Source organism: Crotalus tigris, unplaced genomic scaffold (assembly GCF_016545835.1).
Source record: "Crotalus tigris isolate CLP2741 ecotype Arizona unplaced genomic scaffold, ASM1654583v1 scf7180000017560.2302168, whole genome shotgun sequence".
Taxonomy (NCBI): domain Eukaryota; kingdom Metazoa; phylum Chordata; class Lepidosauria; order Squamata; family Viperidae; genus Crotalus; species Crotalus tigris.
The window spans coordinates 2,243,847-2,267,660 of NW_024096474.1; the positions used below are offsets into that span (position 1 = coordinate 2,243,847).

The following is a 23,814-nucleotide window of genomic DNA, read 5'->3' on the forward strand; positions in this document are numbered from 1 at the left end:
ATTTTTAGAAGGAGGGTAAAATTTACTCCACAATTGTTTTTGTTAGGTATCGTTACTGATTGTGATACTAAGGAGGTTATACTGATGCTAAATTTAATTACAGCCGCAAGGTTGTTAGTAGGGCAATATTGGAAGAAGGAATCTGTGCCTACCTTGCAAGAGTAGTTTTTTAAAGTTTCTTATCTGGAGGAAATGGCAAAGATTTTGGCTTTCTTAAAGGATCAATCGCAAGAGAAGTTTTTTGCGGTATGGGAAAAATGGATAGATTTTATACAACATAAGTTGGATATAAAAAATATTACTTAGTTTTTCAATAACTTATATATAAATTTTAATATTTTATAGATTGTATCTTTTTCTTTCTTTTTTCTTCTTTTTTCTCTTTCCCTACATTTCCCATTTTTATTTTATCTTTTTATATCTCTTTTCTTCTTTCTTTTCTTTTTTATTCTTTTTCCTTTTAAGTTTTTTCTTTCTTTTAATATTTATGTTTTTTCACTTATATATTATTGTTAATTATTTTATAGGTTGTTTATGTAATGTATTTTGATTTATCTATGGTTTATACTTTTAAATTTTTATTTTTTTTTAAGATTTGTAGAAATTCTAATTAGGCCTATATTCAGCTCTGGGAAGGTTGGGGGGATGGAGTGGGAGGGTTGGGGTGGGTTGGGTTGTGTTTTTTTTCCTTTTTCTTTATTTGTAAAAATTTCAAAAATTTTCAATAAAAAAAAAAGAATATGTTACTTCAGACTTTCCACAAAGAGATAATGATAATATATACTGTTTCTGTTACTTCCATAATAGACTTCTGCTTTGGATGATAAAAGATCATGTTTTGCTCAAACAAGCTTGATTGCAGACAATGATCTATGTCACCCCACTCCAGCATTCTGCCACACTGATCCCCAATACAGGAAACTGTGTGTGATCTGTGGACAAATCATTCAGCAGCTGGTTTCTAAATCAGAACAGGACCTTTAATTGAGAAGCAGGAAGCCTGGATGCTTTAATCTAGATTCTGGTGTCAAGTTGGGCTTTGGACTTGATGGCTTAAATAGCAATTCCTAGCTCTATAGTTTTTATGAAATAATCCCTGAATGCAGAGGAAAAAGGTACCCAATATATGGATATCAAATGACAGCAACTAATCAATTTTCTGATTGACTTTTAGCAAATTTAATAGAAGTGCCAAACTGGCAAAAACTGTCTTCCTGATCTTCGGGATTTTAAACTGGACATGTCTATGATCCATCCACCATTTCCATCTGACTGTTAATGAACTTAAGGACTAGAAATAAAAATGGGCAACTCCTGCAAACCCAAAGTCTGTCACTTCTAATACAGAAGATTAACGAGTTGATAAATGGCCAGAAAGGAGTAGGAATATATGGCCATCATGCTGCAATGAAGAGTTCACCTAAAGACAGATGGTGCAATTTTGCTATTGAAGAATGAGTAGGCGTAGTCCTCAAAACTGCTGAGTCCCAGAGAAAATTAGAGAAAAATTGCCTTCCCCAACCACCTCAGATTTTCTTCATGTACTCCAAACCACAACCAAAAACATGTCCTGTTCTACACACACAGCCCCCAATCTATGAGGGAAACAAGTTTCTTGTTTCTACCCATGTTAAACTGCCATTTCACCTTCATTTTGATGCTGTCCAAAAATAGCCTCAAGATATATAAAATCTGTTAGCCTTTGTCATCTCGGACTTTCTTCTCTTGGGCTAATGTCAGCTGACTGCAGTGGCTTGTAAGAGAAACAATAAAGACATGATAGGGATTGGCAATAGGAGACAACCAATTTCACACCATTGTGATTTTCTGGTGAGTAGCACATTCTTAAGGCCAAAATAAAGATATGAGAACTGACGACAATCTCAAAATCCTAGTTACCCCCCTGTAGTTCTACTACAGCAGATCAAATAAAGATATAGCAGGGTTGAGCTGAGCCCAGCAGCAGTATATTTCCTGAGTCTTAAGATAAATGATGCGTCCACTAATAAATTTAAAATGGCATTTTGCCATTATAATGTCTGTTGCCTCATGTTCAGTTTGTTAGCATAAATAACCATTAAATCTTTCTTGGCAATGCTACCACTTTATTAGTTATAGCCAGTAAAACCATTCATAGATTTGTGTTATGACATCCGTAATTACAGAAATAAAGGGCATAAAAAGGATAATTCATCAAATCCATGGTGTATTGCAAAATTATTCTTTTTCCTCTTCAGATAAACCAGTAGTCAATTTATCAAGTCTTCAAAATATTTTTAAAAGGAAATTCCAAGAATAAAGCAAAATCCTTCATAGGTTTAATAAGATTTTAACCTGTGAGGAACTCTCACAATTAATATTTGCTGCTATTTTGCATAATAAGCACAACCCTTGGATTATTCTCCTCCACAAGATATGAACAGAAGCTTTAGAAGGGCTTATGCATGAGAACGTCCTAGTTAATTTTGCCTATTAGCTTCTATGTTATATTCACATAAATCTCTTGCTCTTTATAGTAACCTATCACAGACCATTTCCATAAGGATAATGCTCTGTTATATGACTCCCCATGGATACCCAATTGTCCTTGGGACTGATTCAATTCCAGACCAACATGTCCTTGGTTAACTTATCTAAAGGCTTTGGAGTTCCTATATAACCCCGTCAGATTCCTGTTAGTTACCCCCAAATCTGTCTTTCCTTCCTTCCTTCCTTCCTTCCTTCCTTCCTTCCTTCCTTCCTTCCTTCCTTCCTTCCTTCCTCCCTCCCTCCCTCCCTCCCTCCCTCCCTCCCTCCCTCCCTCCCTCCTGGAGTTTTATTTTCTCTAATCGCATAGTAAGATGTTCATGTGAAAAAAGTGATCCTCGCATGATACAGATATATACCATTTAAATGTATATCTGAGCACACATCTCTTGTTTCATATAACCATTTGCCCCATTTTGATGTACAGATCATTATAATTAAATAACCGACTTGGGGTGGGATGTTGAGGGAGCTGAGGATTAGCTTAGTCTAAGGACAGCTGGTAAATTAATGAACTAGGTGAGATTTGAGTCATGATTTTTCTGATTGGTAAGTCTGCCTCTTGAACCATATTGTTACAATAGCTGGTAACTTTGATATTGCAAACGTGTTACCATTAACCAATACTGTATCACTTAAAATCATGCATGCATGCATGCATGTACGTATAATGTATGTTTGTGTTGTTGCATGTATAGCACTGTAAACTAAGTTCTCACAAAGTCATGCCCAAATAGAAGAAAATTGAACAACTGTCTGAAAACAACATACTGTAGCCTATCCTTGATCTCTAATTACTGCACAAAGCCTCGTGTTTTTCCATTTTTAAGAACAATGTTTCGATATTCTAACAACATTGCAATCCTATTGATGTCTATTCAATAGTAAGCCTTGCCAGAATTTGTTTAGCAAGGCTATTCCCAAGTTAGTCAATTTAGAATTATTTTGCTATGTAGTATATTGCAATAAAAATACATGAAAAACCTCAGGCTAGATCAGGGGTAGGCAACCCAAAATACTCAAAGAGCCACTTGGACCCGTTTCCCACTGAAAACAAAACACAGGGAGCCGCAAAACCCTTTGGATATCTAAAATGAAGATAAGACTGCATATATCCATATATATATGGATATATGCAGTCTTATCTTCATTTTAGATGTCAAAAGGATCTCTCTCTCTCTCTCCTCTCCCCCTCCCTCTTTCTGCCCTTGGTCTGCTAGTCTTCTTCCCCCTTTGTGTGTGTGTGTGTGTGTGTGTGTGTGTGAGAGAGAGAGAGAGAGAGAGAGAGAGAGAGAGAGAGAGAGAGAGAGGCACTTGCGCTCCCCCCCCCTTTCTCTCTTTCCTCTCCCTCTTTCTTCTCTCCCTTTCTTTCCTCTCCTCCCTTTCTCTTTCCTCTTTCTTCTCCCTTTCTCTTTCCTTTCTCCCTGTTTCCTCTTTCTATTTACTTTCTTCCCCTTTCCTCTCCCTCTCCCTCTCCCTTTCTCTTTCCTTCCTCTCTTTCTCCCTTTCTTTCCTCTTTTCTTTCTTTCCTCTCTCCCTTTTTTCCTTTCTCCTTCTTTCCCCCTTTCTATTTCTTTCCTCTCCCTCTCCCTCCCCTTCTTTCCTCTCCCTTTCTCTTTTCTTCCTCTTTCCTCTCTTTCTCCCTTTCTATTTCTTTCTTCTCTCCTACTCTCCTTCTTTCATCTCCCTTTCTCTTTCTCCCTTTCTTTCCTCTTTCCTCTCTCCCCTCCCTTTCTTTTCTTTCTTCTTTTCTTTTCTCCCTTTCTTTCCTGTCTCCCTTTCTATTTCTTTCCTCTCCCCCTCTCCCTCACCTTCTTTCATCTCCTTTTCTTTCTCCCTTCCTTTCCTCTCTCTTTCCTCTCTCCCCCTCCCCCTTTCTCTTTTCTTTCCCTTTCTTTCTTTCCTCTTTCTCCCTCTTTCTATTTCTTTCCTCTCTCCCCTCTCCCTTTCTTTCATCTCCCTTTCTCTTTTCTCTTTCTCGCTTTCTTTCTTTTCTCTTTCCTTTCTTTCCTCTCCCTCCCTCTTTCTCTTTCCCCTCCCTTTCCTCTCTACCTTTCCTCTACTTCCCTTTCTCTTTCCTCTTTCTTCTCCCTTTCTCTTTCCTTTCTTTCTCCCTCTTTCCTCCCTCTTTCCTCTCCCTCTCCCTTTCTTTCTTTCCTCTTTCCTTCCTCTTTCTCCCTTTCTTTTCTTTCTTCCTTTCTCTTTTTCCTTTTTCTTTCCTTTCCTCTCTTTCTCCCTTTCCTCTTTCCTTTCTTTCCTCTCTCCCCCTCTCCCTTTCTCTCCTCTTTCCTTTCTTTCCTCTTTCTCCCTTTCCTCCCTTTCTCCCTCTTTCTATTTCTTTCCTCTCTCTCCCCCTCTCCCTTTCTTTCATCTCCCTTTCTCTTTCTTCTTTTCTCTTTCTTTCCTTTCTCCCTTTCCTCTTTCCTTTCTTTCCTCTTTCTCTTTCCTCTCTCTCCCCCTCTCCCTTCCTCTTTTCTCTCTCTCCCCCTCTCCCTTTCTTTCATCTCCCTTTCTCTTTCTCCCTCTTTCTTTCTTTCCTTTCTCTCCCCTCTCCCTCTCTCTTTCCTCTCCCTTTCTCTTTCTTCCTTTCCTCTTTCTCTTTCTTTCCTCCCTCTTTCCTCCCTCTCTCCCTCTCTTCACCTCCCCCCCTTTACTAACAGAACCAGTTCACCTACCAAAACATTTAACTTCCTCCTTTAGAGATGGGCAATGCAGATTCATCACATTCTGACAAAGAGAAATGCCAGCACCTCGCATCAATTCTGCTGCAGGGACAGCAAATGCTGTATGTTAGCAATATCTGGAGAGCTACAGTTCATCCGCACCCTCCTGAAAGGCTGTCTCATCCATTGCAATGTCACGCTTTGAAAGGCCCCTCCCCCTCCTCCGCTTCAAGCCGACTGCACCTGGCAGGGAGCCTCAGTAGCCGGCGCGGAAGAGAGCAGGGGAGGAAAAGAGACAGACCATCTCCTCGCAGCTCACTTCCAATCCCAAAGTGGTGAATCCTGCTTGGGATTTGGGACTGAGAGGGGGGAAATCCTGGCTCCTAAGCTGCAGGGACTTCCAACCATAGAGCTTGCTTGGCTCTGTTCCCAACCAGCGCCACGCGTGCGCAAAACAACAGCAACAAAATACTGCGATCGAGACTTACCCGCCTGCCTGGCTCCCGGGCCTTGGTAGCAAACCATTTGAAGCAAGCAGCCTCGTCCGCAGAGAGAGGAGAGGAGAAGAGAGAGTGAGGACGGATGAGCTGAGTTTGTGGCAGGGATAACAAGTATTCGGGAGAAGCTAGCACGAACATTCCGTGTCTTTTGATTTAGCTCGCCTTGTCCCCCACTGGTTCTTTGCCCGAACAAGTCACCCTCTCTCTTTCTCTCTTTCCTCTGCCCCCCCCTCCAGATGAAGAGAGAGAGAGAGAAAGAAAGGCAAACGGCGCCAAAGGGGCAGGGAGGCAGGAGGCAGTAAAAGTCGCTGAGAGGTGCCCGGGACCCCACGGACCAGCCCGGGGAGATGCGTGGTGAGCTTGGCTCCTAGGGAATGGCCTGGGGACGGACCAGGAAGTGATTCCCCCCTGCTGCAGCCTGCCCAGCCCAGGGAGACATATGGCTGGGTGAGTGGCCCAGGGACGGCACAGGAAGCAATGTCCCCCTGCCACCCAGTCCGGCCTGGGGAGACGCGTACCGACTCAGCGGCCCAGGGATGGCCCAGAAAGCAATGCCCCTGCCGCCGCCCCAGCCAGGACTGCCACCTGGCCCGGGCAGACACGTGGTCGGCTCGGCGACCTGGGGACAGCCCAGGAAGCGATGCCCCTGCCGCCGCTCCCCCAGCCGGGACTGCTGCTCAGCCCGGACCAAGGAGATGCGTGGCCAGCTCAGCTGCCTGGGGACGGCCCAGGAAGCAATGCCCTCCTGCCACCGCCCCAGCCTGGACTGCTGCCCGGCCCAGCCTGGAAAGATGCATAGCCGGCTCAGTGGCCAGGGGACAGCCCAGGGAGAGATGACGCCGCCACCGCCCCAGCCGGGATTTCCGCCTGGCACGGGCAGACACGTGGCCAGCTCAATGGCCCAGGAAGTGATGTTCCTGCCGCCCCAGCCGGGACTGAAGCCTGGGGGGACAGCAGGAGGAAGAAGGGGGGAGGAGGGGGGAGGAGGAGGCTCCGGAGCCGCAGGAGATGGCTCAAAGAGCCGCATGTGGCTCCGGAGCCGTGGGTTGCCGACCCGTGGGCTAGAGAATTACAGAAAGTTCGGTCTTTGATTGGGAATAAATTGCCAATCTTTGTCCTTAGCTAAAAAAACACCCTCATTACCTTGTGAAAGAGCAACAGGGACATGATGAGCAATTTACAGGTGAATGTTGAGACAGAGTGCTTTTAAATAACATCAAGCTTTAGAGAACAGCAGCCTCTCCATCACTAGTCCTGCACACTTCCTTTCACAGAAGCAACAACACATCTCTGCCATCTCAACTCTATATAAATTTTGTCTCGTGAATGGAAAATTGCAAGTCTTACAAAACTAGCCCAAGTTTCTATAGCACAAAGTTATTTTTTGAGTAGTTCCCTTGAATGCTGAGAAGTTCATGGGTCTGTTAGTTAGTATATTTATTTACTATTTCAGCTTATATGCTGCTCCATTTCCCAGGATTCTGAATAGTTTACAAATAAGAACCCAATGTTAAAACATAAAAAAGTATTGACATAAACACAACAAGAGGCCCCTGATATATCACCATCTAGGCAGCAGAACCTTCAACTATGCTCAGATGAAGAGTTATGTTTTCACAACTGCTCAAAAATATAATAGGTAGAGACTAGACTGAATGTATAGAGGTAGGCTGTTGCAGAGGCAGTAGTCCAGCTGGGAAGTAATTCAGGCAAGAGTGAACATGACAGAGTCTCCCAATCTATGCACAAATATAACTGGCACACAAGATGAGTTTTGTGCAACAACTTTCCAGCTGCTGACGTGATGAAATATGTAGCTGCAGGAGCAGAAAGCTTTCCCAGAAAGAGGTCTAGATTAAAAGTCTGTACAGTCTTGAGCTGGATGGGGAAAGGAGGACAAGGTTCAGGGTAGCCCTAGAATCCCTCAGGATATACCTAGTAGGTTAGGGTTAGGATTTATAGCTTTAGTTTAGCAAGTTTTGGTCCACTGGGAGTAAATGAATAAAGCATTTTTTTCAGTGTTATCTCTTGGACCTAACAGCTACCAATTTGTCAAGCAGGGACTCAGAACAAAGGCTCTGAGGAAATGTTACCCCATCCAGAAATAACAATGGAAGGTCTATAGATTCAAAATAGGCAGTAGTGTTGCTAGAGATGAGTTAAAGCTTATTTTCCCGATCCAGATCTTCATAGCATCCAGGTGCTGGAAAAGGACCTTGGTGGCATTCTTGGTCAGCTCAGGGCAGAGATTATGTAATTGACAGCAGGTCAGAGGAGGAGGAATGCTAGAAAAGAGAGGATGGACAGAAATGGATGAACAATAGGCAAGTCAGCAGATTACGGGGAGGACATTGGAGAGGGGAAGATGGACAGTGGTGGAGGAGGGTAAACAGGAACAGCAGGTAGAGCAGCGGATTAGGAAGGAAAAGACATTGAGGAAGAGAACATCAATAGGAATGGTTGATGAAAGGCAGGAGCAATATGTTAATCAACAGGTGGGAGGGTTGAAGGAAGGGGGGGAAGGATGACAGGAATGGACAACAAAGGGTGTATGAATCGGCAGGCTAGGAGAGGAGGGGAGTTGGAGGAGGGAGATGAGATAGGAACTGGCAATGGAATGCAAAAACGGCAGGCAGACCAGCAGCCCAACAGGACTCGTGTAGTGCCGAATCGGAGGAGGCACCTTGCATTGGGTAGAGAGGAGGGATTGAGGAGTGTATTGGTGATAACAGCGCAGGGAGGGGGAGACGGCACAAGGATGACAGAGCAGAAAAATACAATGTTAGAGTGCAAAAAAGAGAGGGCAGTTACAGGCGATCAGGAAGAGTGGCCCTGTCACGAGGGCAATGAGTAGGCAATTGGATCAGCAAGGGGATAAAAAGAACTTTCCCACCCCCTAAGCCCCACTCTGAGGACGCTGGCAGAGGACCAGCGAAAGCTAAGTTGTTTTAATCTTGTATATAACTGTTTTTATTGTTTTAAATGTTGTTTTAACAATAAATAACTGGAGTATACTCTTCCCGGAGATCAAAGATTGCATCATTGAACAAATATATATATATATATATATATATATATATATATATATATATATATATATATGTGTGTGTGTGTGTGTGTGTGTGTGTGTGTGTGTGTGTGTGTGTATGTGTATGTGTTGTGTATATATATATATATATATATATATATATATATATAGAGAGAGAGAGAGAGAGAGAGAGAGAGAGAGAGAGAGAGAGAGAGAGAGAGAGAGGGAGGAGATTCCAGTACCAACCAGTGCCACGGTCAAGAAGCTCAGTTAGGAATTGTACAACATGGAGGCCAGTAAAAGCAATGCCCTAACTTTTCCCTGGAGCCCAATCTTGAACAAACAATAACTCACAAATTACCTAAACAACAATGCCCTTGATTGCCTGCAGAGTATTCCAGATGACAATCACAACTCTACTTCCCTGCCATGGAATTGTAGTTTATACAACTCTAGCAAAAAGACCAGCACATCTCTGAGGGTGGAAGAATCCCTTGTCACAGTCATATCTGCTCTGACATCCAAGTTCAAGTCAGATTTCCAATGCAGCACAATTTTCTTCTTTGCCCAATATTTTGTGCCCTTCAATTGTTCTCCTTCCTTTCATCCCCTTTATAACCCCTGAGAGCTGTTAAAATGCAATCAAAGTTTATGATGCAGATGAAGCAACCTTTTGAAAATAGTTCCAAGTGCAGAATTTTCCTGGCCACAACAGAATCTTTACTATCACCTCTCCACACTACTGATACTTGCCCTTCTCTACCATACTGTGTCTCAGTATAAGGAGAAGGAAGAAATGAAGTTTACCTTTGCTAATATCTTCATATTCCAGCCAGAGCTGTTTTTGGACTTGCTTGTTGGGATACCAGATAGAGCAGGATTCCTCAAATCCATAGACAGCTTCCTGTATATAGTGGTTGCCAAAATGATCCAGCAGAGCCACAAAATCTCCCCGAGACGTTGCTCCATCCAGAGAATGAAGGGCATTGCCAAACGCTGCAGAGAACAGAAGTACAGCAAAAAAGAACTTAAGAGAGAGAGAAAAAGCAGAATAGGTAGACAGGCAGGCAGGCAGACAGACAAACAGACAGACATTTTGCTACTACTTTTAGATGCTTCTGGAAACTCATGAGCAGATTAACAATCCTTGCTCGCTCTAGTACCTAAAGCATAGTCTGTATGTAAAAATGAGGTGAAATGTACTTAATGGAACTGTGATTTAAACAAGGTCAGTGGCTATTTCCAAATGTTTCAGGACTGAATTCACTGTGTAAAGAAGTAAACTCCCTTGTTTTAGCCTCTATAAAAATGTTTAATTTCAGTAGCAGGCTCTTAGTTGTTCACAACTGTTTTTGCAGTTTGTGGGGTGATGAAGTTTGTAGGGTGATGAGGAAACAATAAGAATTGCTGACCAAAAATTGTTACAGTATCAGTTCTCGTCAAAAATTAAATTGCTATCTTTGATTGAATAATGCTATGTTTCTAAGGAACATTGTTTACAGAGTTGCTAAGAAAATATCAACAACACCCTATTATGAATGGAATAGATAAATATTTTTCTCTATTAAAGTACCTCTTTTAATATTCAGATAAACTGTCTTTGCGCAGACATTTTTATTTAAAGTTGAGCTTCTGAGACTGAAAACCCTGTGTGAAGACACAGCAACATCTGCCACAGTGCCATCCTGCTTGACCTGCTGGTCTATTTCCTGATGTTTTTCATCAATCATTTTGAAAAAGAAAAAGCTTAAATATTTCTTAAAAGGATAAAACATTACATGCTCAACAGACAATATATGAGGTGAAATTTTGGCACCCAGTTTGTGGTCTTTTCCAAACTGCTCCTAGAGAAGATGAAGACACCCAATTTGCTTTATGTCATCTACATGTTTCAAGATGTATAGGAGGGTGAACAAGCACCAAATATTCAAGAAGGCAAATATGACTGAATAAAGACACTTAAAATTTTATTTAGTCTGCATTCTCAGCAAACTCATTTGCACTCTCCAGACTTCCACTGTACTCAAATTTTCTGTTTTTATAATTCTTTGAATTGTGCAGCATGGTTTTTAATGGAAAGAAATGCAAGCTGTGTTAAAAAAAAGCTTACTTTAGTTGCAAATGCATACTTTAGGATAAAATTGTAGAACACAGTATAAAAATGTAGTACACCTTTTAATGTGAAAATCGTTTAGAATGGAACTAGGAATCAATATATGTTAAATTAGTATTCTCCAGATCTGCAACTACAAATCTCTAAATTGCCATCCAACATTGGAATTAGGGTTCAACAGATCTTTTGGGTATACAACCAGACATATTTAACTCTTCTAACTCTTACATATGAAATTGCTGATGACTGACTAAAGAAAACAGTGATGTCCAGGATGAACACAAAGTTAGAATGGCTGCCTCTTTGGCTGGTCTCCCCCAGCCCACTTCTGCTGTGGTACTATGGCCAATCTAAAGCCACCCCACCAAGTAACTTACATTGAGAGGTAGTCATTTGGTTCAATCGAACATGGTACATGACAGAGCGAACCTTCCAATGTTGTAGCAAAGGATATCCAGAAATTTCACTAAAATTCACCATCCCTGTGGAAGAAACATGGACAAAATACGAAAGGCAAAGACGTTCGGCATAAAATATTTGCAACATAATGGTATTCCAAATCTGACATACAGTAGAATCCAAACTGCTTTTCCCATTCAGCAGAATCACAAGGAAAGTACTTTTCTCATGCTGAGCTATTTTAGGTTGCAGATGAAAAATCTGTTTGTAAAATCACCTTATCCTGAGTTTGTAAAGCAGATTCAGAAGAAATTATCTGTGTGATTTATTTTTCCTATGGATGTGGCAAAGAAGAGGTGGTGCATCATGTGCCTGTCACCTACAGCCTGTCAGACCTCTCCCTGGGATTTCAATACAGGTAGCCCTTGACTTACAACCATTCATTTAATGACTGAAAAAAGTGACTTCTGTCTATTTTTCACACTTATGGCCATTGCAGCCTCCCCATGATCATGTGATCCAAATTCAGACACCTGGCAACTGGCATGTGTTTATGATGGTTGCAATGTTCCAGGGTCATGTGATCACCTTTTGCAATCTTCTGACAAGCAAAGTGTCAACGTTGTGACAATTAAGAAACTGCAACCATTTTACCTTTTGCTTTTACTGTGCTTTTTCTGCTGTTTGAAATATTTAGATGTAGAAGGGGGGATGAGGGGAATGCTCCAGCGTTTTCAGTTAACCATACCAATTGCAGCTGTGTGTGAACTCAGGGTCAATGTTAGATAAAGTTTTGGCAGGTTGAGAAGTTGGAAGGAGAGCCCGCCTTTTGGAATAATTGGTGAATGTGTTTTATGACAGCCTTTCTGGGGTGGGAATTACAACTTGTTACTTTATATTTGGGAGAGGAAACTTCAGTCTTGGGCTCAACTATGTAAGTGCCAATACTTTTGTTTCCTGAATAAAATGTTCTTTAGGGAAGAAATCTTTGCCTTGAAGTTCTTTTAAATGGTTTCATCTATTGGAACCATGACACAAAGACAATGGGGAAGCCTGATTCACTTAACAACTGTGTTACCAACATAATAGCTGCAGTGATTCACTTAACAAGTGTGGCAAGAAAAGTCATAAAATTTGGCAAACCTCACTTAACAACTGTATTACTTTTGGGTTCAATTGTGGTCGTATGTTGAGGATTATCTGTACCCAATGCTTTTTTTCTAAAAAAATAAAAAATAAAAAATAAGGTACCGGAACTCACACATGTCATACAACCTGCCTTGCCTACCCTACAAGGTTTCATCCCAAAAAGGTGCCGGAACTCCATTCTGGGTGTTCTATGAGAAAAAAAGCCCTGCCTTTACCTGCACACCATCCACATGAATGCTAAGATATGTGGGTATGAATCTATCCCAAATGGAAGAGTCTTCTTTTACCATCTGTTCTTAAAATGGGAAATGCCTCTCATCTGAATGGGACAGAACAGGAAAGCCTCTCTTCAAAGTGTCTCCTTTTAATGGCCAGAACTAAGTGGACTTGGAGGTATTAGGCCTGATTACAAACCCAACCCAAAATCAGAGCAGATATAACATTATCCAAAACTGAGTGAGCAGCAGCAAATAGAAATGAAAAATCCTCATACCTTCCTAGCTAACTTTACTTTAGTAGTTCAAGTTCTCCCAGGAGGTTTTGATTATCAGCCTGAATTCCTCAGTTTAGTTCCATCAGATATGTTTTCTTAAGGTGCTCGCTCACTGCAAGGCCTCCAAGCAAGATTCAGAGAACAAAGAAACACTTTGTTTCCTCTTCCCTAATCCAATTTCCTTGCTCCTCAATGGAGAAGACGACAGTGGCTATGATTGGAAAATACTAAGTCCCCCAGCCAACGAAGCTATTAAGTCAAAATTAAGAGACCCTAGTTACAGCTATCCAGCAGACCATTAAAAATTAAAGTCCCTTTAATAAGTGCAATGTGTAAGTTTTTAATCCTCATTACAAAGTATTTTAAAACTATTTATTTATTTATTAAACAAAAGTATATGGTTGCCATAAACAAGAATGGACAATGAATAAAATAAAATTTTAATGCAGTCATCAAACTAATTTAAAGTAAGGACAAATGAAAGCACTCTTGTTCTGCAGCTAGAATCCTCAGCCTTGATTCTATGAAATGCTCTTATTATTATTTCTATTGAAATTCAAAGCTGTTGCATATTACTTTCTGCAGACATGAGGTCCTACCCATATTCATACACATGCCTGTTTATTTATTTATTCTATTCAGAGGCTGCCCAATTCCTCAGCACCTCTAGGCATTTTACTTATAGTCATTAGATTATCGATGCTTCTTTATGGTGGGAAATTGCCCCCTAGAATCAAATTTTATTAGAAAAAATATAGTCATACCTTCTGAGACTCACATTCTCTACACCTAGAGAGGTCTCCAGGGCACGTTTTAGATTAGAGAGTATGCTGATTAATATCAAAACAAGAGTTTAGCAATTATCTATCTATCTATCTATCTATCTATCTATCTATCTATCTATCTATCTATCTATCTACCTACCTACCTACCTACCTACCTACCTACCTACATACCTACCTACCTACCTGTAGTCCTCAACTTACAATGGACTTTCCTACTCATGATCCAGTTTGAAAGTTATAGTCATTGTAGCACCCCTGTGGTCACAGGGACAAAATTCAGATGGATTTGCCCTTTCAATTGACTGCAGGGTTGCTGCAACACTGTCTCTTATCTCCCCCTATTTCTCCCCCATCCTGCCCCACCAGTTCCTCAAAAAGGCCATGGGCCTATTTTCTCCCCCCCCCCAGTCCCAACAGCCTTGGGTCCACTTCTCATCCCATTGGGTCCTACACCCTCCTCCCCGTCCCATCAGTGAACCAAAAATAGTGCCTGCTTCCCCACAGCCTAGGGATGCTGAGGCCTGCTCTCCTTCCCATTATGAGCTCCAGACATCTTCCAAAGGTAAATGTATAATTGGTGACACAGGAATAGGTGGGGAGGAGGGATCCGGTGGGGTGTGAAGCAGGCCTGATTTTCTTATAAATATGGATTACAAGAAAGCCATGGAACTTATTAAGTAAATATTAGAAGATATTGACGTAAGTTTTGCAATTATAGATCCCAGATGTAAAAGAATCCCTGTAATGCTTCGGCAATACCTTTGCACTTCTCAGGTTCTTCAAACCCTAGAACATGTTTTTCTAAGATATAAATTCTAGGTGGAATTGCATTTTTAATTAAGCTACCCTGGAAAGACACTGGCATTCCAATCAGCATTATCAATTTTTTTTTTAAATGACAAGTATCCTGAAATCATCTCTTAATTGCTAAGTTTTGTGCCTTCACCATAAAGCTATGTCATATCCAGATTTTTTTTCTCTCCCAAGTAATTGTTTTATTGCATCATTAAGATATGAACAATACATTATAAAATAAAGTTCAGAGGTATTTATGCAATACAAATGAAAAATTGTTAATACTACAAAGTTTGGATAAATAAATTTATTAGATAAATTAAACCTTAAATATAAGAAGAAAAAAGTTTATAGCAATTTTAAATATATATTTTTAAATGTTAAAACGAAAAAAGGAGCTGCTTGGAAAAATAGGTATTTCATTTCTAACATCCCTCTTTTTTATACTTTGACTGATCTGAAGTATTTATAAACATGTAGACCTCCTTAGAACCCACACAATGCTTGTATTAGCCTTGTGGCATGATATATTGTGTACTGAAAATGGAAAGCATTCTTGCTTGAATTTGGTTAAAGTTCTGTTGTGGATATATGCCATTAGTTTTGTCGCTGCTGTGTGTGCTCCAAGTTTAAATTCCTAATCAGATATCATTAGTGTTGTATTTTTCTTTCAATGTTGGACAAGTTAATTCTTACATCCATAAGCAAGTATCTCAGTAAATTATATTTCTTGTCAATATATTCTGAAATTATACCTATTAAAATTGTGATTTCATTTCAAATGTAATTTCTAAAATTCTATGGATGGTACTACTAAGTGGGTTTTTTTTTTTTTTTACATCTACCACATTTGTTAAAATATGCCTTCTGATTCATGGTATTTCCACAAATTTGTTAATTGAAGCACACTATATTATGCTTCAATTAACACATACTGTGAATTGTACTTGAGTTGTTTGAACTTACATTTATTCTGGACTATAATACCACTATTACTATATGTACTTATTAAAAACACACATTAAAATATTTCAATGCAGTTTACAATCAAGTATATGTCATGCAAATCGAGTTCTAAGATGAATTCTAAGTCAGAATCTGGTTTCAACTTCTTTTTTCTTTTTGTCTGGACAAAATACATTTGATCTGAAGTCAACATTCTTGTATCAAAATATTTATCATATTCTGATCAAAAACAAATTGTAGTTCTCTTTCCATGAATCATACATAACTTTGACTACATTCCAATGACATCTAAATCATCTCCCATGCAATTGTTCTTGGTTAACTTTCTACAGATTCTTTGAGGTTATACTCACTTCTTAGACTTTTACCCATCTTCTATCTGAGCCAAGGAAAGCAATCATTTGCTGCATAATAAATGATGGCGTCCAGTTTCCCAGGCACAATAGTTCAGAGAGCAAAAAATCCAAAGACAGGTATGAAGGAGGCAAGTACATGAAAGAAGGCTTCAGGAAATAGTGGCCTTTTTGTCTTGGAGGTTTGGATAGAGAAGAAGGGAAATTCTAATCACACCAAAGAAATGTCTATCGGTACTTTTTCAGTAATTAAAAAGAGCTTGAAAAGATTTTTCTTACTTTCTCCGTCTTAATATACTAAATCTCCTTCTTCTAATGCCTCACTGTAATTCTGGCTATAAGATCAGTCACAAGACATTACCCTATAGTGTTAATTTTTCTACTAATTACATTTTAAAGAGCAATTTAATATGTGCTGCCATGGAAAAATTGCAATTTTAGTTGATGCCATGGGATGTGGATGCAGATAGAAATCTCAGAACAACATGTGCAGGAGTAACAAAGGAAATAAATGGTTCTTAATGGATCTATGTCTACATAATTAGACAGTGGCTACCTCTGGGTTTTGTCCTGGATCCAGACCTCCACAAAGTTTTTATAGTTGACTTAGATGAGAAGATAAAGAGAGATTCATCAAATCTTCAGACAACACAATTCTGGGAGGGATTGCTAATACCTCAGAAGACAGGCTCAATGTTCAAAGGGATCTTGGACATTAGGCCCTTCCCTACAAAATACTGTTCAGTGATGAAAAGTATCAGATTTTGCATTTTGGGCAATACAAGATAGGTGGTACCTAGTTTAACAGTAGTATTTCTGGGCAGGAACTTTGTAGGCCATAAATTAAGTATGAGTTAGCACAGAGATGTCTTAGTCTGCATGAAAAGTATAATGTTGAAATCAAGGGAAATGATATTTCCACTATATGCAGTGACCGTTATATCACACTTGGAATACTTGTCCAAACACCTGTCCAGTTTTGGTCACTGCAATACAAAAAGGATGCTGAGGTGCAAAGAGCAACCAAGACAATAAACTTTTTAGAGAGAAAAAATCTTACAAAAAACAGTTAAAGAATTGGGCATGTTCAGCCTAAAGAAGAGAAAGCCAAGGGGAGACAAAATAGACGTCTTCTAATACTTCAATGACTTTGGATTTATACTCCACAAGCCTGCAGATAAGACAAAGCCAAATTGGTGGGAACTTTACAGAGAGAAATCCAAACTCAAAATAAGGAAGAATTTCCTGACCATGAGAGCTATCAAACAATGGAACAACTTGCCTCCTGAAGTCGTATTAATCCATCACTGGATGTTTTCAAGCAAAGGTTTGATTGTTATTGATCCGAAGATTCCTACTGTGGGCAAAGAACTGGAAAAGAAAGTCTGAAAAGTACCTACCAACTCTCTATGTTCTGTGATTGTCCCAGATTTTTTAAATGAGCACTATCAAGAAGGATGAGTTGGTAAGATATGTCTTCCTATTTGCTCTTGCAAGTTGAAATAACAAATTTTTCAATTATATTATTATTTTCCTCTTTTGTCATAGCTGGCACCCAATAGACACTAGACACTTAATTGTCACTAATATCATGTAACTTTCCTTTTCTTACACCTGAACTAAGCAACTTGGGAGTGGACGGAAAGAGAGGTTGACGAGCTATAAACCTTGCCTAACAAAAGCAACCCCTTTGGGAGTCATGTCCATCTACATTGTCACAGTCCACATTTACCACACTGCTCTGAGAATCTCAGATGCTATTGTTATGGAGTCCATTTGAATAAATGTTTCTTAATTGTAAGCATCCTGGCATATTTACCTAGTGTCCATCTTTTTTAGTATCTGACCTATAACTGCACAAGCTGGCAACACAGTAATTATTGTTCTATGGCAATGTGGAGAATCTCAAGCCAATTTTAAAAGAAAAAACATTAACACCAAAATAATGTATCTCTTGTTCTTATTTTTTATAAAATTTGTTTGACGTTTTTGATCTATACTAAACTGACTGACCATAAAATATTTGCATTTTTTCCAGTTAGTCATGTGATATCCATATGGCAAAAATTTAAGGTTGAACAAATGACAGGATTCAGAAAGTGACATCTGGGAAATTTTATACCACAAACAATTCAACTCCATATCTGCTCTCTCACAAAGCACCAACCCACTATTGTTGTCAGCACAAATCCTGGCCTTTCATCTTTACACATATGTAAATTAAATGATTTATCTCACAATGCACATTTTGATTACCCCCTTGCCTCCTACCCAAAGAACCTAGGAATTTAAGGAAAAATGTTAATGATGGTAAACCAATAGCTTCAGATAAACTGTAACTAAAACAGAAATACCTTGACTCAATTCCAAAACGATGATAGCATGATAGCAGTTTGAGGACTGACCCAAGACTAATGCAAAAACTAGTAGAAATGACCTCTAAAAGGGATCACTTACCAGTTAGAAAATCTGGATCAGGAGTAGGTTCAGATAGCTCCTCTTGGCACTGATTCTCTAGTGGAACAGTGGCCAACATTAGTCCATCTGGCAGCTGTTGCTCCAAGCCACGAGCAAAGTTATTCATCCTGAAAAGTGCCAAATGAGAAGTTCAAAGCAAAATCCTAGCAAATCTATGTATAGCTGTTTCCTAAACTAAATTCCTTGTACAAATTATACAATACTATAAACACCTTCAAAGGCTTTCAAGGTTCTGAACTTTTTCTTCAAAATATATTTGTGAAAAGCAGACTTTTCAGTGCAATTTGAAACCAGATGAAATTATGACAACAGATTGAATATTTCATCCATCTCTAGATGTTGAAATATGCAGGCTCACAGATCTCATTAAAATCTATAATCAATGTATCAAAGTAAGTGGAAATAAAGAGTATCATGAAAATATTTTATTACAATTGTTCCTTTTATTTTTTTTCCTTTTTTGAAAGTGTGTTCTTCAAAATTGTTAAAAATTATTTTAAAATCCTGCATTTTAGGTCTACATACAGTGTCATCAATATCAAAGTATTCCTCATGACCATTAACTGAAATGCTGCCAGTGGAGCCTTTCTTTGGGCTCCATTTTTGTCCTCCAGCTCTTACAAATTGAAGGATTGAAGAACTGTGTGAATGCAGAACCAGCATGTGCAGAGCTTTTCTTCAAAGAAAGAAGGAAAGAAAGAAAGAAAGAAAGAAAGAAAGAAAGAAAGAAAGAAAGAAAGAAAAGAGTAAGGCGTATTGAAATTTCTTTTGCTCCATTAGGAAACTTCACACACAAAGAGAAAAAAGGGCCCTTCACATGTCTTAATTTTTGACTTAATAGGTAAATGAGGATGTGCCAATCACCTGTAAGAAACATCATTAAATCAGAACTCTTGTTTCTCCAGAACTTGGTCATCTACCAAATTTATTATGATAAATTTGTGATAAAAAGACAACTAGTGTTTTTCAATAGAAAAATCAAAAGGTAATGGAATTGCATGAGTAAATATAAAAGAGACTTCAAGGAGTATTTCTTCTAATCCAATTAAAACTCCTTTATTACACACCTGTCCAAGACATAGTCTTTTAAAACATGGAATTGTTTCATGGATAATATGTTCTCTTAGTGGACAGCATAACTGTAGAGGGCTCTGCATGAATACTAATATCTTCAGGAATTGGGTGAGTAGTGCTAGAGAAAGGTCCTTCAACAGAAGTCATCCGTCCCTGAAAGAAATTCACTTGGGTCAAATCCCAAGTCTTACTACAGGCAAATGAGGAAACCTGGGAAAATTTAATTTGCAATTTGCTTTGTGCAGAGCTTTGTTTTGCTTAGGGCAGTGTTTCCCAAACTTGACAATTTTAAGGCATGAGGACTTCAACTCCCAGAATTCCACAGCCTTAAAATTGTCAAGTTTGGGAAACACTGGCTTAGGGTATGATGCTTAGGGTATGATGTAAAAGCACTGTGGATAACCCAGTACAGATAATACAAATAACAGGACTTGGAATCCCGCAGAACAGCAAGCTTTTTCCCCTAATATAATCATCACCTGAATGTCCCCTTCAGCACCTGCCCAGGTGCCAACTCACGAGTTTGATTGTTGTAACCATAGAACATTTCCCCAAAGAGAGTTTGATTCATGGGCAGCTCTCGGCTTTCTTCGCAGTCAGCACCCCCTGGACAGGACTCCGAAATTAACTGACAAGATCGGCCGTCCATACCTAGCTTATAATCTTCAATGCATCTGCCAAGGAATACAAGAAAAACTATTTACAAGATTTCTAAAGAGAAGTATCTTTTGTGTTCAAGGAAGAACGTATAGCAAATATGGTCACATAGATGAAAAACACGGCTCCTCTCTTATAAATCTGTAACATTGTGTAAGACTAATGGTTTAGGTCTAATTCTGTGGTGTTTCATATTTCTGAACTTCAGCAAAACTTTTCCATGCATGACTTTTGTGCCAAGTAATGCCTAATGCTGGAGTATTTCATAAAATGCCCTACCAATTTACATGGGGACAAAAAGAACCATACTGACATTGATATGTGGAATTCAAATGAAGAAAGAATTGAAAAATAATCAGAACAAAATAGGTGAATAACAAAACAACAGTTGAGTGAGATGAGCAAAATCTCCTTAATCGCTAATTATAGAAATGTCTACTGAAGAAATGACTAAATCTAGAATGAGAACTATAACTCAGCAACAATTGGAGGCAACAGGTTTCCTATTTTTTCATGACCATGCAATGTCTCAACCTCTGGTTGCTAAAGACAATTCTTTAATCTGTTATCTAGAATCCTGTCACTAAAATTGTCAGGTAAATAAGCGTTTCTTTCACTGCAACAAAATATACTATCATAGGATTCAACAAAAGATGTTAAATATTAGTGGTATGCAGTACTTTAGTTTTCATTCCAAAAAGATATTTCAGAACATGTAAAGCTATAATTAGAGCACCTGTGTGCAACTCTTTAAAACAGCTGTATCTTAGGATCATACAGCAGCTGCAGAGATAGCTGTGTGAGCTTGAGAACCAACAAAATTATTGTACATGGTTACAGAAAGGTGCTACATTCATACTCTCATGGCCTTCAAGAAATTGAATCTAAATGCTGTGAATTGTTAGTTTTCCAGGAAAAAAGGATGAAAGGGTTCATACACAAGTATTACAAACACATGTACCTTGCTATATATAATTATTGCTGCACTCAAGAGAGTGAATATGAAATGTATAAAACAGTTTAAAGACAACCATTGTCATATATTCATTGGTATGGGCTACATTTGGCAGGTTTCTTCAGGAAGGAACCCTTGTTATTTAGATACCATATTACATAACAAAAAGCAATAGTTAGACATTGTTTAAATAGTAACAGGCATCCATAGGGAATGGAAAAAATGTCAAGATGGAAGTCACAACAGTGTAATTAAAGCTATACCTGAAACCCACAACTTTAATTGCACTATCACAGCTGCCACCCTAACTTTTTTCTACCAACAACTTTGAATATTAAAATTATTATTATATGGAACAGTCAGGAATTCATTATTTTGAAATGAGCTTGAGTATCCTATCTGCCTGTCTGTATATGGTTTGGAGTAAGGTCCAACCCTAGAGGATACTAGAAACTTGTGAAACTCACCCACAAAACATAAGTATATTGTACAAGGAAGGGTCTTCTGGTAATGGCATCATATGTTGTAGACAGAGTTGCTCGCAACCACCATTGAACCCATCTGAACAGTCCACTCCTATGTGGCGATCGTAGCAGCCTGTGCCGTCTTTCATGGGGCTGAGGCCGGGGGGACACTAGCAGAGGAGGAAAAATAGCATCACGAACCAGGTGAGCATAGATTTTATGCAGAGTGATTGTTTTGCACTGCACAGTCACAAGAGGGTTCATTACACCCAACAGAAACATCACACGTTATAATTGTACAATATTGCTTGTTCCACATATTCCGTTCATACAGTGAGGAGAAAAACTGAATTAGTGGTATTGTTTCATCTTATCATTAGCACTGAGATTTGTGGTAGCTTCCTGCAAGTTTTCTAATCAATTTCTGCTAAATAATTCTACAGTATCATTCACACTTTGATCTTACAATCTGTGTTGTAGTTCCTTCCTGTTGCAAAATTTCTTCATTTTCATTTTTACAGTTTCTGCAACCATTGTTTTTTCACATATGAGACAACTGAGTATCTTGTGCATGTTCTCTCTCCCTCCTGTCTTATTACTGTATTTTTCACCTTAATCTTTTCTTTATATTTTCTTTATTAAAGACAGTATTGTTCCTGACTTTAATTTTAAATCTGGATGCTGCATTTTCTTTGGCCTAGAGCAGGCATGTCAAACTCGTGACGTCACGTGATGTCGCACAATGTATCGGGCCGATTTTGCCATTGCCGGCAATGGGCTGGGCGCGGCTTCCATGTGACGCGTTTGGCCCATGGGCCGGCAGTTTGACACCCCTGGCCTAGAGACTTGTTTTTCTGTTTCACTTTCAGCGAGCAAGGGCAGAAAGGAGAAAGGACTTCTATATTTAATGGGTCAGGACTGTGCTCTTCTCTCCCACAGTCTAATCTCTTTCTCATACTATATGGGTGCTAAAAATGTTCAGGTTATATCGAGGTTTTCTTGTACCTAATTTCTATTTGTTAAAAGGCTCAGGGCAGCATCTTCCAGTACAAAAGTATATAACCTCAAATACAGATCAACACCAACCAGGATGACTAACAGTCAGAGCCAGCACTGTATTCCCTCCAGTCATGTTCAAGAGGAACTATGCAGAGAACTATGAACTAGGTGCTGCCTCAGGCTACCTTAGAAAACAACCACACTCTGCTTTCAAATAAATGAAATAAATGAGATCCAGAGGCTCCCATTAACTAGGAACTACTTTTTCAACTTTTTTAAGTTTTGAAATTGCCGAACCCATAAACAAGTCCAACTGAAGTGAATTAAAGGACTATAAAGCTGACTGATAATACCATCAATAAGGTTTTGCTTTCAAGTGGGACATTTTGTAGGATAAAGTAGGAAGAGCTGCAGGCTTTTTTTCCCCCTCCCCTTTCTTCTGCTTTGGCACATGTGGATTAAACAGAGGATTTCCATCTGAAATGTTTTTCCCCTCGTGGTCCTGGTGATGAAGCTCACACAACAAGACACAGGTTGCTTGATGACATTAATTCTGCAATTTCCAGAACAAACGGTCCCCTGTAGGCTCACTAGACTCTCATTCTGCCCCATGTTGCTCCTCCTCCATCCGTGCCAGCTGGAATGGCTACGCACAGGAGAATTCTAAATGTTTGCATAATGCCAGCAGTCAATGAGAAGACCCAGATGTTTGGGATGATGGCAAACAAGCAAATGAGGAGTCTAGGAATCCTGCCCTGCACCTATCCTCATCAGAGTGACTTCCCATCTGGCTGACAGGATGTGCTTCAAAGTTAGGGGTGGACAAAACAGACCTGAGTATATGTGTGTTTTCTACTGATGAATTGATTTCTTTGCAACTCATGCCTTAGACAAGGGCTTAGAAAACTACAGAAACAAAAATAATCTTTTTATAGGAATGCTTTTGCATGACTCTCTATTAAGTGATATAGGTCTTTGGCAGGAGAATTTGCAAGTGAATTGCAAACTCAGCTTGTACAGGTAAAAGTATAAAATCCGCACCTTAATGTGATGTTGTCTCAGCTTCCCCCTGTGTGCCAGACACAAATTCATGTGTTAACTATACTATAGTTGCAACAATATTACAGGGGTGAACTTGCTGGGAGAGATTGGTGGCTTTGTTTTGTCTGGTAGTTTATTCCTTACAGCAATGTTTCTTAACAGTGGCAGCTTTAAAATGTGTGAACTTCTATTCATGCTGGCTGGGGATTTCTGGGAGTTGAAGTTCATACATCTTAAAGTTGTCAAAATTGAGAAACATATACCACCACAATTTATTCCACACTAAAATTCAGAAAGACCATTTCTGGACCCCTTTTAGGAAAATTCCATCAGCACTTGACAAGCTCTCCTTGTACTGTTGTTAGATTATGCTTGT

The 23,814-nt window shown here is 39.4% G+C and overlaps 1 protein-coding gene across 5 annotated transcripts in view; it reads right to left on the minus strand.

The window, feature by feature from the left end:
• The window catches only part of ASTN1 (astrotactin 1), an 88,099-nt gene that overhangs the window by 41,003 nt on the left and 23,282 nt on the right, over nucleotides 1-23,814 (minus strand). For all 5 annotated transcript variants that reach the window (XR_005557335.1, XM_039348691.1, XM_039348699.1 and 2 more), the window contains exons 4-8: nucleotides 21,402-21,568; nucleotides 19,802-19,996; nucleotides 18,228-18,355; nucleotides 11,208-11,312; nucleotides 9,525-9,713 (exon numbers count right to left, since the gene is read on the minus strand). Coding sequence is in view for 4 of the 5 variants with exons in the window: in XM_039348691.1 (XP_039204625.1) it covers nucleotides 9,525-9,713; nucleotides 11,208-11,312; nucleotides 18,228-18,355; nucleotides 19,802-19,996; nucleotides 21,402-21,568 (784 nt within the window). In the remaining variant the exon portion in view is untranslated. The remainder of the gene's footprint in view (nucleotides 1-9,524; nucleotides 9,714-11,207; nucleotides 11,313-18,227; nucleotides 18,356-19,801; nucleotides 19,997-21,401; nucleotides 21,569-23,814) is intronic.